At 43.0% G+C, this 19,199-nt stretch overlaps 2 protein-coding genes across 2 annotated transcripts in view; both read right to left on the minus strand.

Annotated features, from left to right (window-relative positions):
• LOC127003868 (uncharacterized) overlaps positions 1-6,068 on the minus strand; it is a 23,573-nt gene extending 17,505 nt beyond the window's left edge. Inside the window, exons 1-3 of the mRNA XM_050870970.1 lie at positions 4,414-6,068; positions 4,078-4,155; positions 1,347-1,553 (exon numbers count right to left, since the gene is read on the minus strand). Coding sequence (XP_050726927.1) covers positions 1,347-1,553; positions 4,078-4,155; positions 4,414-5,733 — 1,605 coding nt within the window. The 5' untranslated portion in view covers positions 5,734-6,068. The remainder of the gene's footprint in view (positions 1-1,346; positions 1,554-4,077; positions 4,156-4,413) is intronic.
• The window catches only part of LOC127003112 (serine/arginine repetitive matrix protein 1-like), a 46,451-nt gene continuing 33,230 nt past the window's right edge, over positions 5,979-19,199 (minus strand). The window contains exons 4-5 of the mRNA XM_050869526.1: positions 6,538-7,433; positions 5,979-6,339 (exon numbers count right to left, since the gene is read on the minus strand). Of these exons, the coding sequence (XP_050725483.1) occupies positions 5,979-6,339; positions 6,538-7,433 (1,257 nt within the window). The remainder of the gene's footprint in view (positions 6,340-6,537; positions 7,434-19,199) is intronic.

Below are 19,199 nucleotides of genomic sequence, written 5' to 3' on the forward strand. Positions count from 1 at the left end.
TATGTCGGTAAATGTGATAAATGAGGTACCCAACACCCCTTGTATGTCGGTAAATGTGATAAATGAGGTACCCAACACCCCTTGTATGTCGGTAAATGTGATAAATGAGGTAACTTTTTTTTTGTTTACATCTCAGCCTATAACGCCGGTAGGCTTTCTTCAGGGGCCTGGTGGTCGGCCCAAGCCCGTCATGGCGCAGGCAATTTTTATAGTGGCGCTAGTTATGCTTGGCTCATGCTGCCCCCTGGAACTCATTTTTTATTCGCTTGTACGGTTTCTTCTAGAATCCAGGATGATAGGTGGTCTTATGGACAGCCTGTGAGTAGTCTTGAGCCACTTGGCGGTGACTAAAAAATACCAGGTGGTAGTGTGGGGATTCGAATCGACATTGTCCATGGCGTGATGAATTCTGGCTCTGCACGCTAATCACTCAGCCACCGGGTTATGTCAAACTGTCTGCTTTGGCCTGCCGCCCCGAGGATGTTTTACCTTATTTTCTGCAATATTACATTATCTACACCAACTCCAGTGTAGGCAAGCCTTTCCCCATCCACAGTGAATGCATGGGCGTTGTGGCGTCTCTTGCAAACGATAATTAGTGACTTTACCTAAGAAAAATTGTCGGGGCGTTGCGGGGCTGGCCAGCACCCGCCATGGCCCCAAGGACGCCAGTGTTCTGTTATGTTGTGGTGCGCAAGGTAGAATCTCTTTACCTTGGTGGTGCGGTACGCCGCCCGGGCAGAGCTTAGAGGCATCGCACGTCCAATTTGAACGACTTTTGGCTGCCCACGACAATTTTTTATTATTTTTTGGAAAAAAAAATTCACATTTTTTTAAAACTCTCGGATAAGGGCGATGTCGGATACAGTGCACACGGACAACTGAGGGTTTACTGTATATATATATATATATATATATATATATATATATATATATATATATATATATATATATATATATATATATATATATATATATATATATATATATATATATATATATATATATATATATATATATATATATATATATATATATATATATATATATATATATATATATATATATATATATATATATATATATATATATATATATATATATATATATATATATATATATATAATATATATTATTCAAATAAAGAAAGTTGTTTTTAGCATTGTGGAATATCCGTTAGGCACATTGTCCGTATGTATAATGTTTGGTAGGCATACTGTTTGTGGGCAAACTGTCCAGCCATGGTCTGCCTCCTTTGTTATAAATAATATTAAATTACATTCTTTTGCCTTCACTACACACACATTTATTCTAGATACTATACACTTGATTTTACATCACATTACCTTTTTTCGCTTCCCTATAGCTCTAGCTATTGACATCCAATGCTCAGGGCCATGGGAGCTGTAGTTGGAAAGCACGGTGCTCTCTTGGACCAGCTGTGAGGCCACGGGGGGTGTGGGCATGAAGAGTGACTCTGTCTCTTCTGTGTCTTTATCCTCTTTCTCCTCATCGCTGTCGATTGTCCAGAAGTTCCTCTTTAACTTGGAGGCCTGCCATAAATGTTGAAAGTCTTACATTACTACCAATCTCCTTATATACAACTGACCTCCATACATCACTCAAATAGGAATAAAAAATAATAAGTAAATGAATACATCAACTTATTTAATTATACATTCGAGAATATTTGAAATATATGTAAATCTATTAACCTCTTCAGCACGGTGACGCAGTATACGCGTCATTTGGTCTCTCGTAGCATATCCGAGTGACGCGCATACTGCGTCATGGTCGCTTGAGTCAGTGTGTGTTTCATTTCTTCCGGAGATGGCACGAGACTTTCGAAATGTTGCTCGGATATGCTACGGTGTTTTATGTACCTCCCAATATTATTCTTATGTCAGAGTATGAAGTAATTTCATGCACTCATATTGGATCTTAGCGGACAGTTACTACCACTGGTAGTCAAATACCCTTTGTTTCTACCATGAAATAACACAAATAAAGTGAGGGAAAATATGTTACTTGCGAGTGTAGAAACCTCTCGCCCACCGAGTTGCCGGCACGCTTGATCACCTTATCATGTTGCCCCACCCCGCCCCGCCCCTCTCTGCACCTCTCATCTGTTTCTGCTCCACTGAGCTAAGACCACTACTTTTGTTCATAATTTGATATGAGATAAAGTCACATCTGTAAGTAATGCTTTTATTTTATTTTCTCGTAGTCTGTCCCTGATAGATGTAGATGAAAAAACGCAGAAAACGTGTCAAGCCAGTTTATGGTCAACTAATTTCTCTCTCTCTCTCTCTCTCTCTCTCTCTCTCTCTCTCTCTCTAAGTCAACTCTACAGTCACCGTAGAGATACGAGGCTGGCGTAGTGTGTGTGTGTGTGTGTGTGTGTGTGTGTGTGTGTGTGTGTGTGTGTGTGTGTGTGTGTGTGTGTGTGTAATTCACCTTTTGGTCTGCTGCAGGTCTCTCTCGAGACAGCCAGCCATTCCCCTACGGAAGCGAGCCAGGGTCTCATTGTACCGATTTTGGGGGAGGGCTGAGACCACTCACACACAACACACCGCGACAACGAGGTCACAACTCCTTGTCTGACGTCGCGTACCTACTCACTGCTAGGTGAACAGGGGCTGCACGTGAAAGAAGATAAATCCAAATTATCTTCACCTGGTTGTGAATCAGGCGCGCTACCAATTACACCACCGGGCCGTGTGTGTGTGTGTGTGTGTGTGTGTGTGTGTGTGTGTGTGCGTGCGTGCGTGCGTGTGTGTGTGTGTGTGTGCGTGCGTGTGCGTGCGTGCGCGTGTGCGATTGTATACTAAATGGAAAAAAAGTAAATAAATGAGTAACTACCACTGTTACGTCTCTCTCTCTCTCTCTCTCTCTCTCTCTGAATTACGAAAAGAATGATAAATGAAGGACACAACAATAGCACAACAGGCAATTTTATTTATAGAAAACGATGTCTCGCGCGTAATCTCTTTTTCTATTGTGTCCAAGTCAGTCACGTGGCAACACTTGGTGAGAGATGTGTGATCCATCACCCCAAACATCCCGCTCTGCACCCTCTTCACCCCACAAAACTTCTTCACCACCACCCTCTCCACATCCACACCACACACCATCCCGCCACACACACCACCGCTCATCTTCACCCCTATCTGCTAATTTTGTTTCTCAGCCTCCTTCACTCCCACAATCACCCATCATTGCTTACCACTCACTCTCACTCTCACCACCACCAGCACCACCTTCTCCTTCACATTCAGCCCCTCCTCCATCTCCCACGCCCCTTCATCCGTCACCATCACCCTCACCTTCTCCTTCACATTCAGCCCTCCTCCATCTCCCGCGCACCTTCATACGTCACCATCACCCTCACCCTCACCACCACCTTCTCCTTCACATTCAGCCCCTCCTCCATCTCCTGCGCCCCTTCATCCGTCACCATCACCCTCACCCTCACCACCACCTTTTCCTTCACATTCAGCCCCACCTCCAGCACCAGCGCCCCTTCAACCGTCACCATCACCCTCACCACCACTTTCTCCTTCACATTCAGCCCCTCCTCCATCTCCCGCGCCCCTTCATCCGTCACCACCACCTTCTCCTTCACATTCAGCCCCTCCTCCATCTCCCGCGCCCCTTCATCCGTCACCCTCACCCTCACCCTCACCACCACCACCACCACCTCCTTCACCACCACCAGCTGCCGAGAACTCTTTCTCAAGTGTGTCAACACTTATACTTCATCAATCAGAGGAGGAGGAAGAATACCAACTTCCATCGCCGCCACCCTCCGATGAAAATTAGTGAGTGAAATATAAATTGCATTTTATTTTAGACTGAATATTGGTGTGTAAGGCACAATGGAATTATTCTCGATATTCAGATACATACTCTGTTATGATTATGTTTCGTTTTGTGATTGACCGTGGAGTTTTTAAAGTTTGCCGCGCGCGCTGAAATCCCGGATATGACGCGGGCGCGCGTTTTGACTTGCCGTACCGAAGAGGTTAATCAATTGATATTTTTTTTTTTATATATCTAGAAAAGTATATAGTATACCTTTGATGTGATGACTGCACCACTAATGTTGGTGCTGGTGACAGTTGTTGGCCTCTCTGGAGCAGTGGCTGCAGTCTCCTGTGGGATGAGTGAATGAACGAATGAAAGAAGGAATAGAGAGGTAAATGAATTAATAAGTAATGAATGACAGAAAACTGGAGGAAACAAAATGAGGTATATGCTGCTTAGTAATGATTAGTGGTTTAATAGTCAGGCTTTTCATGCTGGGAAATGATGCTAATTCAAATAGTTACAACTGGAAGAAGGAAGTGGAGGAGCAAAACATTAAAAAAACTTTCACAATGATGGAAATAAAGTTGATCACAGAACACCCACCGTTATGCCAGATTCTTGCAGGCTGGTCTGGGCAGCCCTTGTGGCAAGGGAGCTGGAGGACCGCTGGGGGAGGGCTGGCAGGATATCCCACATGTCCTCAGGGTCAGGTTCCTCCTCCGTTTGACCGTCCACTGGTACCCTGGTTGAGGCCGAAGTCATCATCTCTGGAACATTTTTCATGATGGAGTTCTTGATGAGGCCTTGGATGTAGGAACTGCTAGTGGTCAGGCTTTGCTGGTGTCCACCTGCAGCTCTCCTATTGGCTCTTTGGGTCTTCAAGGAAACATATGACGATACCATGAAGGGTCTGCCTTGCACCCCCTTTGTGCTCTGGCTGTTTTCAGAATTTGTGTTGTCTTCCTTGTCTTCTGACATGGGCACAGGCTTGGGTGGTTCCAAAATAAGGATGTCATCGTTACTATCAAATATAATTTTGCTCACTGACTCTCTGTGCTTTGGTCTGTAATTCCTTCTTTTCAGCCTTTCTTGTGTCCGATGGAGGCTCTCCTTTTTCTGGGTTGCACTAAATTCTGAAATCATGTCATCTTCATCACTATCAGTAAGCCATCCATCTTCATCCTGTGACTCTGACTCTGACCCATCGGAAGAAAGACTTCTGTCAGAGACTTCTAGGTCACGTGCTTTTTTTGGCTGATTTGGTGATTCACCGGTGTTCGAAGGTTCATGCTGCATAAACTGACCTGTAGCTTTATCTGTTCCTGCATCTGGATCAACATGTAATCTCTTCAGCACATTGCCTTCACTGCTGGGAACAATGCTGCTATTCTGCCCAGGTGACAACATGGCATCTATGGCCAGGTGTGCTGCAACAGAAGCCTTGGCGGGCACGCTTGACTCATTCCTTTGTCTCTTCGGTGACTTGACTGCGTTTGAGATGTGCTCCCTTTTTCGGCTGTTATTCTGTCCCATCTTTTTCACTGTAGGATGTTCAACAGTTGACTCCGACTGTTGCATCACCTTATGATGGAGTGAGGATTCAGTTCTTGTGCTACTCCTTGCCTTCTTATCCACTGTCTGCTGTTTTTCTATGGCTTTTTTCTCCTTTTCTTTGTTGTTAGTTTTTTTAGTTGTTTGATCTACCTTTTTTCTTTTCTCTATGTTAGTAATTTTGTTAGCAGTTTGTTCTACTTGTGTGTTTGCTTCCATATTGCTGCCAGTATGAGTTCTTGTACTCTTTTCTCTTTCTTGGGCTTTTTTCTTCTTTTTTTTGGAAGTCTTTCCTGTAGTTGCTTCTGTTTCCTTGCCATAACTAGTTTCACTGGGCGAGTTTTGATTTCCCATGATAAGTATCGTGTCCATGGTGTCAAGGAGGCAGATTATATATTTCCCATATTCAACCCTATGCAGAATACCAGCAGTCCCTCCCACTGCCTCCTGCACCAACTTCACAGTACCATCACTGCTCTCTTGAGGTCTTTGCTCCTCTTCTGCACCTCTAATACTGCACACTGTTCTGGTTTCATTTGTTTTGTTTACAGACTGGATGCCCTCCCTGCCCCCACCAAGCCTTCTCAGCACAACATTACAGTCTTGAGTGTGGATCTTTAGAGTCCCTGTTCCTTTCTGTTTGAATGGTCTGCCTCTCTTTTGTGGCACACTGCTTTCATCAGCTGACCTTTTGTTTGATGTTTTGCCCTTGGTTCTTCACTCAATGTTTCATTCTTCTTGGGTGGCCTGCCTCTCCGTTTGGGTTCGTTTTTATTAGCTGACCTTGTGTTTGATATTTTGCCCTTGGTGGGGTTCACACTTAATGTTTCATTCTTGGGTGGCCTGCCTCTCCGTTTGGGTTCGTTTTCATTAGCTGACCTTGTGTTTGATGTTTTGCCCTTGGTGGGGTTCACACTCAATGTTTTACTCTCCTTGGGTGGCCTGCCTCTCCGTTTGGGTTCGTTTTCATTAGCTGACCTTGTATTTGATGTTTTGCCCTTGGTGGGGTTCACACTCAATGTTTCATTCTTCTTGGGTGGCCTGCCTCTCCGTTTGGGTTCGTTTTCATTAGCTGACCTTGTATTTGATGTTTTGCCCTTGGTGGGGTTCACACTCAATGATTCATTCTTCTTGGGTGGCCTGCCTCTCCGTTTGGGTTCGTTTTCATTAGCTGACCTTGTGTTTGATGTTTTGCCCTTGGTGGGGTTCACACTCAATGTTTTACTCTCCTTGGGTGGCCTGCCTCTCCGTTTGGGTTCATTCCTTGGGTTGTTCTGATTCAGATTTTCTTGACTCTCTGCTGCCACTTTTGCCTTGGACTGTCTACCTCTCTTCCTTGATATATCACCCTCATCGCTCACCTTCTGCACTGACTTTTGTTTGGGCAATCTACATCTTTTCTTTGATATATTACCCTCATCATTCACCTCCACCACTGACTTTCTTTTGGGAGGCCTACCTCTTCTTCTTGGTAAGTTGCTCACATCTGAAAGCCTGTCCTGCACAGAAAGCTGCCTCAAATCAGTAGTTTTGTTTTGGGAAAGGCTTACTTCATCTACAGGTGCTTTTGCTTTTTTTCGAGACTTATTTTCATCAGATGACCCCACTGTGTTTGTAATAAGATTATCAGAAAGTTTTCTCTTTTTATGCAATCTGCTGGGTAAATTCACCCTGGCATGGTAATGAGAGCCATTCCAAGTGGGGTCATCCTCATCAACCTCATCATCTTCTATCTCCTCACATATAAAGTCATCACTTAACCCAAGCTGTTGTTTCCTCCTCTGCAGTGATTCCTCCACTTCTCCAACAAGGTCATCCTCAACATCAGATGAATCTTGCCTTAAAGAGATGGCTGGGGAGACAGTGCTGGTCTTGATGGTTGCACCTGTCCTGGAAAGGTTCTTCTGGGGGTATAAGGGAGATGAACTTGGTTTATTTTTTCTGTTGTGTGGGGACAGGTAGGGACATTCATCTAGTGGAGGAGGAAGTCCGTGTGCCAGGGAAATGTACCGCTCAATAACCTGGTTGTATGCTGTTTTATTCCTGTTGAGGGTATCACGTAGTGCCTCGGTCTGAAAATGAAATTGTAATAGAATTAGAGAATATATATGCCAGTCAGTTTTTAACACAAGTCTACATACAGCAATATATTGAAGGTAATAATAAAGGTCTCCTACCCATTTCTTTCTCATCCCTCTTCCCATATTCAGTCCATGCCAAAGTTATCAATCAGGTAAAATTATAAAATTTTCAGCATGTTGCATTTACTGAGCCTTAAACCATCTGTGTTGACTAGTTTATATATATAAAAAAAATTAATACAGTAAACTATCTATAAATCACACTCCTATACTCCAGATATTGGATAAGATGTTTTCAGTAGTATCACCGACAAGTCAGACGGATGCATAAAATAGCAAATGAGACAAAAAGTGCTCAGTGATATGTTTGCCCAAAAGGCAAACACTTTTCATCGGCCAATCAGTGAGTAGTAGCCACAGCACCACAGCAGTCAAATTCCCATAGGAATGTATTTTGAAGAATGAAATATAGAATATAATGCTCTTTGAGACCCAGAAAGTTGGTACTGTATAAAGAAATATTTATTTTCTGGTCATTTCACATTAAAAAAAAAACTGAAAATGACATAAGGCAAGGAAAAGAAGGAAAGATGCTGCATTTTCTGATAACATTTTGCATTTTTTTGAACTAACAGAACTCCACCTTAACCTATCAGATACTATCCAGCTGTTATAAAAATTAACCAATCCCCATTTACTTATTAAAACCTCAGAAACAACTGACTTGCAATGGAAATTGTGATCAGAGTGATGACTGACACACTAACCCGTCCACTGTGATTGGCAAGGATTTGGCTTTCACTGGTAGCCTGGTAATATAAACTCCTAGGTCTTTCTCTGCCTCTGTGGTGGATAGTGGAGTGTTTCCCATGTGGTATTGGTATGCTGGATTCCCCTCCCAAGGTACATGACTATTTTTTTTCACTGAATTGTAGCAGCCACTTTCTGATCCATTCATGTAGCTTGGTGATGTCTTCTTGTGGGAAATCCGCAGTCAAGGGGTTAAAATCTTTCAGATAAATATTGTGTTAATCATTGGAATGATTTTAAATATAATTTTTTAGCATTAATACCCAGCCGTGTCTCATAAGGGCTACTACAAGCGAAAGGACTGTGGGATGATTATTTTCTGGTTCCCTATTGATTCCTTCCTTTCATTTCTAGCCATGAGTCTCCTAAAGTTGTAGATAGTCAAAAATATAAGTCCGTATTCTTAAACGTATCTGCATCTCAGTTCGCCTGTTCAAAAAGTTTCTCGTAGAAGCTGCTGGAGTCTTCATGGACTGTTTCGTGATTCTAGTGATAGTTTTACAAGACTCCTGCACCATAAACATGAATATCACCCATGAAAATCCAGTTAATTTTCTCCGTTGGTTTAGAAAATATTCATAATGGGAGCCTGACACATTTAAGAATAGGACCAGAATACCTACAGGCAGAGAAAGAAGAGGACGAAGAGAAAAGGTGCGGGTCTTTTCCTCATTTTATTCATTTCGTTTCATTTCTAGGGGACCCACAGAGGGCCCCTCTCGGGTGGCATGATATGCAGGGGTTGTGCGGGGGATTCAAGGGGCCAGGACAGGATTAAGGGTTAGGACGAGGAAAGGTATTGGGACATGGTGAAGGGCCAGGATTGGGGAGATAATGATTGATGATCCTATTCCTAATGTGTCAAGAGTGAGACTATTAACTACACGAGATGGGAGATGATTCCACTCTTGGATGCTACGGGGAAAGAATGAATATTTGAATATACAGGTAACTCTCGATTTATGCGAGTTTGGTTTACGCATTTTTGAAATAACGCGGGGTCCAAAATCCAAATAAATGTTTAATATAGGCGTTTTTTTCACTTATACGCGATATTTTATGGAGTGGCCACCAGATGTCTCACGCAACTGGACTCACACGGCCACACAGCTGAGCTCAGTTCTTCCCGCGTGCCACTTGAACAACAATACAGTACCTACGCTGCCACGCTACTCAACAATAGGGGTGGGCAGGTACCGGTGCCAGACTGCTCGGTACCGGTACCAATACTAGCCAGCCCCTCATGGTGTCCCTCATTTCTTCCTCACACGAGAGAGGCTGAGAATGAGTGCCCGAGTGGATATCTCGGTTCTGGTGACACGCGGCATGCAGCTGTTTGTTGTGTGCGTGTGGTTGTGTGGTTTGTAAACAATGCAAATGGTGGCCGGGCTGGGATTGCGTGAAATAACTCCTCGTACAAGACTCATGATGTACAGTTTCTGATATCATATTCACCCCATTATTCTCACTAATATTAATAAATAATAATGAACACATGGACATTTTTTTCCAATATGATTTTTTATGTAGCTTGTACTGCTCCTTAGTCATACAATCTTAAGCCACCTGTGACATCAAGATCAAGATCATACAAATGGCGCCCGACGGAAAAATGGGATAACAGCAAGGCATGGACGATCTTCCACCAATTTAGTCTTTGTATAGTAGTTATTAGATCGCCCTGTATTCTATGGTAACATATTATAGGACAGCTACGGACTATGAAGGATTATAAACAATAATAAAGGTAAGTTTGCCGTTGTTATTGGATAAGACGAAAAACAGACCCTTAAAAACATCACAAAGAAAAAAATCATTAAAAATTTGTACATTCAGCGTATAATGCGCAGGGCTAAACTTTCAGGCATTTTTTGTGAAAAAATGCGCACTATACGCCGAAAATTACGGTATTTATTTTTCGACAGAAACCTACCTCTTGGTTGATTTACATTGTTTTTGAATTACGCGACCTCTTCAAGAACACAACACTCACGTAAATCGAGAGTTACCTGTACTACAGTAAAACCTCACCATTTGCGCCCTCGCCATTTGCGGCCATTGTCCCACCATTTGTGCAGGTAGTCTTGCCATATATGCACCTCGTCCCCCCCCCCCCCACTGACTAAGGGTCAATTCCCTCTACCCAGCAAACATTCATACGGCAGGCTGATAACGACAAGTAGCAGTAGCGCGGCATAGCGGCAACAACAAGTCGGGCCGATTTATAATCTCAATGATTTTCCTACATCGGTCCATCCATGTAAAAGTGGTTGTGGGCCGATGTAGAAATTAAGATTTTTTCCAACATTGGAAAAGGAATGAAAATTTATTTTGGCCCTATTTGGTAATATTGATATGCATTCCACATTATCAGTTGAGAAAACTAGGTAAGGCATGAGCATGTAAATTACACAGATGTAGTTTAAAAGTTGCTTTAAGTCTCGTATAAACAAGGAAAATTGATTCCAATTAGTATCACTATATAACTACCAACTTAATTAACCCTTTCATTGCTAAGTGCTCACAACAAGACTATCCCCTCAGGCACGCTCGGGCACCCCAGCAGGGGAAGGGGATCTCTTTTGACCGCTGTATCTCAAAAAGTATTCATCACAGCTACAAAACAAAACCACCATTGGAAATAGGAGGCCAAGATCTAATAAGATTCAGTTATGTAAGCCTCTCCTGCAAATGTACAGGCACGTTAAGGGGGTGTTTTTTGCTACGAGTGCGACTGGCGTACGCAGCGAGCTTTTAGCACCACCAGCAAGCGACGCTAGTGCTCACTTTTTTAACCTCTGTATCTCAAAAAACTATTCATCACAGTTAAAAAACAAAAACACCATTGGAAAGAGGGGGCCAAGATCTATACGATTTGGTAATGTAATTCTCTCCTGCGAATGTACAGGCACGTTCAGGGGGTGTTGCCTGTGAAGACGTACATTTATACGTGCGCAACGGTCAGCCGTAAGGCAACTACTGTAGATCTCTTGATGATGGGGTGCTGGCAGGGCAGTATTGCCAACTGCAAAATTTACAACTATTTGGTCAAAATATCAGTCATGTGATATGTGAAGCTATGCAAAAATGCCGCTATATTGGACAACAACATCGACCAGTTGCTAGTCCATAGAATTTCCGCGCTGGGCTGATATGATTTTCCACCAAATTTACTGGAAAACCCACTGAATTGGCAATTCTGTGGGGTGAGAAAGTGTTGGAACACTCAAATGCGGCAAATTTGAGTGCGACTGGAGCTCGCAGCGAGCGTTTAGCAACGAAAGGGTTAAAACAGTGAACAAATATGACAGTTCTATGGCGGCCTGCCGGCACCATGTCGTCCACCTTTGAACTCGCTGGTTACAAATATGTGAGAAAGGATATCTTTACTGTTCGTTTTTAGTTTCTAAATTTCCATTTCATTTGTATGATTAAAATTCAATTACGTATTCCAACACTTAACGTCTACTAAAAAAAATAAGCAAAAATAATTTCAGTTCTTTAATAAAATTGTCTAGACATGAATCTGAATAAATAAGCATTATGTAGAACATTACAAGATACTTGGAAAGAAATAGCAAAATATATTAAAAATATCTTCAGCAAATGAAATATTATTGGAATGTTTGTTTACATCCGGGACAGGGCGACCGAGACAACCACCGCATCCCACCACACACCTCAAACTCTTGAACATACCTACTGCTGTAAACCCTGGCCATTGCTTGCTTTTCTGTGTAATTTGTAAGTATTTGTAAGTTAGGTAAATATAATATTTGGGTGAGAGATGATGTGATGATGTGATCACTGCTCAGTGGTAAGGGAATTCAGAGGTAAGCCAAATAATGTCTTCCAAGTGAAGTCAACAGCGAAGGGAGAAGCAAAACTATGAATCATATCTTGATGAAGGTGGTGTCAGCACTAGCAGGTTTTGTGGTGGAGAGGTTGAGCCTTCACACTTTTTTTTCTTTTTTTTTTTCCCCCAGCAGAGGAGACAGTGCAAGGGAATAAAAAAGAGAAACAATAATGAATAAAAAAAGCCCACTACTTACTGCTCCTGAATAGAGTAGAGTGGCCAAAAAGAAAAATTAATTTCGGGAGGAGAGGTGTCCTGATACCCTCCTCTTGAAAGAGTTCAAGTCGTAGGCAGGAGGAAATACAGATGAGGGAAGATTGTTCTAGAGTTTACCAGCGTGAGGGATGAAAGAGTGAAGTTGCTGGTTAACTCTTGCATAAGGGGTTTGGACAGTATAGGGATGAGCTTGATCAGAAAGTCATGTGAGGCGAGGCTGAAGGAGGGGGGGAGGCATGCAATTAGCAAGTTCAGAAGAGCAGTCACCATTAAAATATCAATAGAAGATAGAAAGAGAGGCAACATCGCGACAGAATTTAAGAGGTAGAAGACTATTAGTAAGAGAAGGAGAGCTGATGAGACGAAGAGCCTGAGACTCCACTCTGTCCAGAAGAGCAGTGTGAGTGGAGCCCCCCCCACATATGAGATGCATACTCTATACGAGGGCAGACAAGGCCCCTGTATATGCATAGCAACTGTGCGGGGGAAAAGAACTGGTGTAGACGATACAGAACGCCCAACCTCTAGGAAGCTGATTTAGTGAGAGAGGAGATATGAAGTTTCCAGGTAAGATTTTGAGTTAAGGATAGACCGAGGATATTTATAGTCCATCCTAAATGTCGAGTCCAGTCTGGCGGTGCCCCGAGAGGAGAATTCCCTTGGTGCGCCGTTGCCTGGTGTACTAGCAACAATTATTGTCTTATTGTTAGATTACTTCTAAATGAATCTTCATAATAGTGCATTTATATAAATTTCTAATAAGGATGTACAGAGAGCTTTGAATATTGTTCTAGTGGAATGATAACAATGACTTTGTATAGATGCCACAAAATGTGGCAGCTCTGCTCTCCAATGTTGCCATTTTTGAGGCTGGGTCAAGGGTACATTAACCGCGCTAATCCGCAGGTAAACGGAGAGGTCGATTCTCATGATTACCCGACACACACACACTGAGAGAGAGAGAGAGAGAGACCTTTAATTCATCCCTCAAAAGCTGCTGCCAGGACTGCAAAAGCAACAAATGTCAGCGAAAAAACTGTTCGGAGAATCTGCTCTGGCATCAATCAAGCCCGCATGACACAAGGGTCTCCTGAACAGCCTGTCTTCTCATCGCCAAAAAAGAAGCGCTCTGCAACTGTGACGAACTTGGACGATTTCGACAGACGTGTGGTGAGAAGAACAGTGTTGCAACACTACGAGAGGAAAGAAATTCCTACATTGAATAAAATAAAGGAAGAACTTAAGCAGATTATTTCCTTTGATGGATGCTCAGAGTTGCTGCGCAGGAGTCTCAATGATATCGGGTTCAAGTATGGAAAAGTGGATGGCCGGAAATTCCTTACGGAAAGGACTGATGTTGTGGCTGCGCGAATCCGATTTCTGCAAGAAATCCGGCAAGTGAAGCAGTCCTCACACAACACTGTATCTCGATGAAACCTGGGTGAACCAGAATTACACCGTCAGGAAATGCTGGACAGACACCACGTCGCGCGCAGCAACAGGCATTAATCCACCGACTGGCAAAGGAAGTCGCCTCATTGTACTGCATGCCGGAACCAAAGATGGCTTCATAAATAATTGTGAACTGATCTTTCGAGCTATGAACGATGGCGACTACCACATGCAGATGAATGCCACCATGTTTGAGGAATGGTTCAAGGATCAGCTGCTGCCAAACATCGAGCCACACTCTGCCATTGTCATGGATAACGCTGCCTACCATTCTGCTCTGCTGCAAAGAAATCCCACCTCATCTTGGAGGAAAGCTGACCTGATTGATTGGCTTGAGAGGAAGGGTGTTCAGCCAAGTCCTGACCTGCTCAGAGCAGAGCTGTACGAGCTCACAAAAAAATTGCAGTCGGCAAGAAGTACCACATCGACTCCATTGCGGAAGAAGCAGGACATAAGGTTGTAAGGCTTCCACCCTACCACTGCCACTACAACCCCATTGATCTCATTTGGGCTCAAGTGAAAGCACATGTCGCCAAGAATAACACCTTTAAAATGGCCTCCCTACAACCTTTTATCAAGGAAGCCTTAATAAGCTTGGTCACGGCAAGCAATTGAATGCAAGCAGTACAGCATGCTGAGGACCTTCAGGAAGAGGATACAAGACAAGATGTTGCGGTGGATCACTTTGTGGAATCTTTCATCATCAATGTGGAGGAGGAAAGTTCGGATGGAGAACTGCCAGATTAAATATCTGAGAGAGAGAGAGAGAGAGAGAGAGAGAGAGAGAGAGAGAGAGAGAGAGAGAGAGAGAGAGAGAGAGAGAGAGAGAGAGAGAGAGAGAGAGAGAGAGAGATCTTAAAATAGTGTAATTTTGACCCTCCTTTTTGTAGAAATATGTTTAAATAAAAAAAAGAGAGAGAGAGAGAGAGAGAGAGAGAGAGAGAGAGAGAGAGAGAAAAAAAGTGTAATATAGAGACAACAATTATTAGATATATGTTTAAATAAAGAGAGAGAGAGAGAGAGAGAGAGAGAGAGAGAGGAAATAATTCACACTTCCTTATTAGGCCTCTAATTGTTGCTAATACACCTGGCACCGCCGCACCAAGGGAATCTCCCTCTCGGGGCTCCGCCAGACCGGACTCGACATTTTGGACGGACTATAGTGTTGAAGAAGGTGACAGTTGAGGGTTGTTGAAGAATAGGGGATAGGTGTTTGGAAGACTGTGTTGGGTTGAAAGGTGGAGAAATTGAGTTTTTGAGGTATTGAAGGACACAAGTTTCCTTTTACCCCAATCGTAAATGATAGCAAGGTCTGAGGTTAAGCGTTCTGCAGCCTCCTGTCTGGAGTCATGTGTACTACCTGTTGTGATGGTCTTCTATTTAAAGAAGTTGAATAATGCAGAGTGGAGTCATCAGCGTATGAGTGGATAGGACAGTTTGTTATGGAAAGATCATTGATGAATAACAGGAAGAGAGTGGGTGATAGGACAGAGCCCTGTGGAACACCACTGTTGATAGGTTTAGGGGAAGAACAGTGACCATCTACCACCGCAGATAGAGAACGACCAGAAAGGAAACTGGAGATAAAGGAACCCATACAAGCTCCAGCATACGAGCCCCAGCTCAGGAACACACACTGGAATGCAGAGAGAATCTGATCCGGACGTTAGTAACGAGGGGGCTGTATCTGGGTCAGTGAACATCACCGGTAACCTTTCAAGTAGTGAATATACAGAAAATGAAGTTGAATCTGATATTGTGCCTTCAGGTACAATGGAAAATACAATTACGAGTTCTCAAATACTAATTAGAAACTGGGCAATTAAGCATCAAATTCATCATTCAGCTCTGAGAGACCTTTTATCAATCTCAAGGACACAGTATGATCCACATTTACCATTAGATCCTCGGACATTGTGTAAAACCCCAGAGGTACATATTATCATTTTGGAGCTAGTATGTTATTTTGTCGAGTTGGTTCAGAAACAATTCGGCTTAGATAATTTTTTTCTAAAAATTCAACCATTCTATGAGACTCGCTTTCTGTACCAGACAGTGTCGCCCAGTCGATATGGGGGAGGTTAAAGTCTCTTAGTATCAGTGAGTCGCTGTTATTAAGTGACTGCCTTAAAACGCTGTACATTTCAAGACTGGAATCGAGTGATTGCCCCGGAGGCATGTAGGTAACAGATATATCTAAATTGACCTTTGCAATGTTTACTCGCATGCACAAATGTTACATTCTCTTGGTGTTCTGTCAGGGGGTTGCAAATAGCTTTTGACAAAAAGGGCGACACCACCACCTCTACGGTTTACACGATCTTTGTTGAAGAGTCTGTAGCCATCTATGTTGTATTCTGTACTTAAATCAATATTTGTGGTGTCGATAAATGTTTCGGTTATAGCAATTACGTCAAAATTTTGTCACAGCAAGACATCTCAGTTCATCAATCTTGTTTCTTAGGCTATGCGCATTGAAACTAAGGACTCTTAGGTTATCTTGTGGCTTGGTAATAGAGATGGTGGTACTTGCGTGTTCATGGTTACGCGTTTGTTGCGATGCATGGCATCTATTTACGCAGGTGGGCAGGAGGGATGTGGCTGTGAGCGGTTTTTTGATCAGGTGTCACACACTGCATCGTTGAGGAGCCTTCCGAATCTGAGAGAGAGAGAGAGAGAGAGAGAGAGAGAGAGAGAGAGAGAGAGAGAGAGAGAGAGAGAGAGAGAGAGAGAGAGAGAGAGAGAGTAGGAGAGAAAAAATAAAAATACGAGTTTATCCCTGTTGTGGACGCTCATCCATCCTGTTACCCAAGAGGGATACTGGGACTGGCAGCTCAAGGCAAAGAAGGGAGTAGTAAGGTCCATAAGGGACACTTTTAGCCAAGTCTAGGCACAGAAACTGTTCTCACGCAATGGGCGGAGGCAGTATTTGGAGTACACCCTGTAGGAGCAGATCTTGTTTATGACTCCTATTTGTGGAAGTATCCACGTCTTTTGTGTTTTACTTGACTACCCTCGATGATATGAATATTGATTATGATGTTGTATTGCAGTTGTTGCTAGCCTCCTACTCCCATGGTAGGTGTGTCAACAATCTCATGTACTTAGTATTATTTCTTATGGCTCTGGTCTAGATTTACTTATAGGAAAAAACACCAAATCAAAAGGGGAAGGTCATGTAATGTCCCGAAATGTAACTACAATTGTAATGGTATTTTTCCCCTTGTAAATAGAGTTAACCTGGGATGTTTGTGCAACCAATTATATATGTATATGGGTTTCTCATGGAAAAGAGAGAGAGAGAGAGAGAGAGAGAGAGAGAGAGAGAGAGAGAGAGAGAGAGAGAGAGAGAGAGAGAGAGAGAGAGAGAGAGAGAGATGGGTGACGAAACAAAGAGGCCCGTTGTGTCCCATATCTCCCCTACAATCTGTAATGTCAACAAAATTTCAGAGGTGTCAGAAGTCAAAACAGGGTATCTTTGCCAAAAGTGGTCAATCTGCTTTCTTTTAATTATTGTGGGAGAACGGTAAATATTTATGATAGAAATAAAATACCAGTCACTTTATATTGATATTGGAGGCCTACCAAGGAAATCTCAGTTCTCAAGCAGGCCTAACCTGCAACAACTTTGTCACTCCGTGACGTCACACCAAGGCATTTTGGGACCGAGACTCACTGTCCTCCCTCGCTCTAGGCTGTGGGAGCAAGGTCATTCTCACGATCAACAGTGCCCCTTTCAGGTGAGGAAAGAGCTGTTCACTGTGTTCAACTCACTTTGGCTATAATACTATAATTGAGACCGTGATTCTCATGAGTGACATCGCCCCTTTCAGGTGCGCCAAAGGCAAGTCTGACTGATGGGATGGGAAGCTGGGAATCCCCAAGACAAAGTCCAGCATGCAGCCGTAAACACTTTTTGAAGTGGCGTTGTGGGGATTACTTGTGGCAGGGTGTGTGAAGAGAGGAAGGAAGGTCAAAGGGGTGGTATGTGTGTCATTCTCAGGGGTAACAATGGATAAGCACAAACACTCACTAGTTTGGCTAGGGCATAATTAAGGTGTGGAATGGTGGAGTTTGTGTTTCCCCGTATGGGAGGAAATAATTACTATATTATCAGTACTATTTGTTCCCATGTGTACATGTTAGCTTAAGGTGCTAATGTAATGCGAGGAAAACTGAGAAATCGATAGCCTGTAACAACTGAAGTGTTGCTTGTGAATAGGTGGTCACGAACCACCAGACACAGACGAACCAGATGTGGAGCTGGTGGCGTGACTAGACCTCGGCTGAAGGTGCCGAATGATCATTAGTTAGTTTTTTCACGGAGGATTGACGAGCAGAATTTTTCACCACTATTGAGAGAGAACCAGTTGCTTTGGAACTCCTTCTGAACTGGTAGAGCAGGCCAATTGTACGTTAACTAAACCACCGATAAATGCATTCACTAGCCTCTGGCTAGCCGCGGGCAATAGTGGTGGTGGTGGATGAGAAGCCAACGGTGTGAGGAAGTCTCCCTCACACACTGTCTCGACCTCACCCCCACAGGTACGTTGAACCCAGCTCCTAGGGACCGAGCTTGTTAGTGTGTTATCTTAATACAATGTTAATGTTACTTAAAGAGTTGAATTGACACACCGTCTCGACCTCACCCCCACAGGTACGTTGAACCCAGCTCCTAGGGACCGAGCTTGTTAGTGTTATCTTAATATAATGTTAATGTTACTTAAAGAGTTGAATTGACACACACCGTCTCGACCTCTACCCCACAGGTACGTTGAACCCAGCTCCTAGGGACCGAGCTTGTTAGTGTGTTATCTTAATACAATGTTAATGTTACTTAAAGAGTTGAATTGACACACACCGTCTCGACCTCAACCCCACAGGTGTTGTATGTAACATAATGAACATCACTTTTTGTGGCCATAGTACCCCTTGAGTTGATTTTGTGTATAGTTTTGACATAGGGTAGTTTAGCTAGCTATGGCCAGGACTCTATATATATAATTTTATGAAATTATCTGTGATGAGTATGGCCCACTGGTGATTGGAATGATGAGTTGTAATCAGTATTGTAAAGTAACTTGGTAAAAGCTCGCTACCATTACCAACAGAATGATGAATTGTAAATAATATTGTTACTTAACTCCCAAAAGCTCGCTACCATTATATACCAACATAACGTGGATAAACCTCATAATAATTTAACATTGTGTTGCGTAACCCTAACAACCAGGAAGCACACTTCTAGTAAGATAATAAAAACAGAGGATCGAAGCTGAAGGCAACACACTGGTGGCAGCGGTGGGATACTCATCATTATTTACCTAAGTGCTTACTAATCACAGACCATGTGACCATAGCTTTAATAGGCCATAGCCAAATTCGAAAGCAGCTCAACTTTTAAGTGAGGATTTTTAAGGTTA

This window comes from Eriocheir sinensis, chromosome 3 (genome assembly GCF_024679095.1).
Source record: "Eriocheir sinensis breed Jianghai 21 chromosome 3, ASM2467909v1, whole genome shotgun sequence".
NCBI lineage: Eukaryota > Metazoa > Arthropoda > Malacostraca > Decapoda > Varunidae > Eriocheir > Eriocheir sinensis.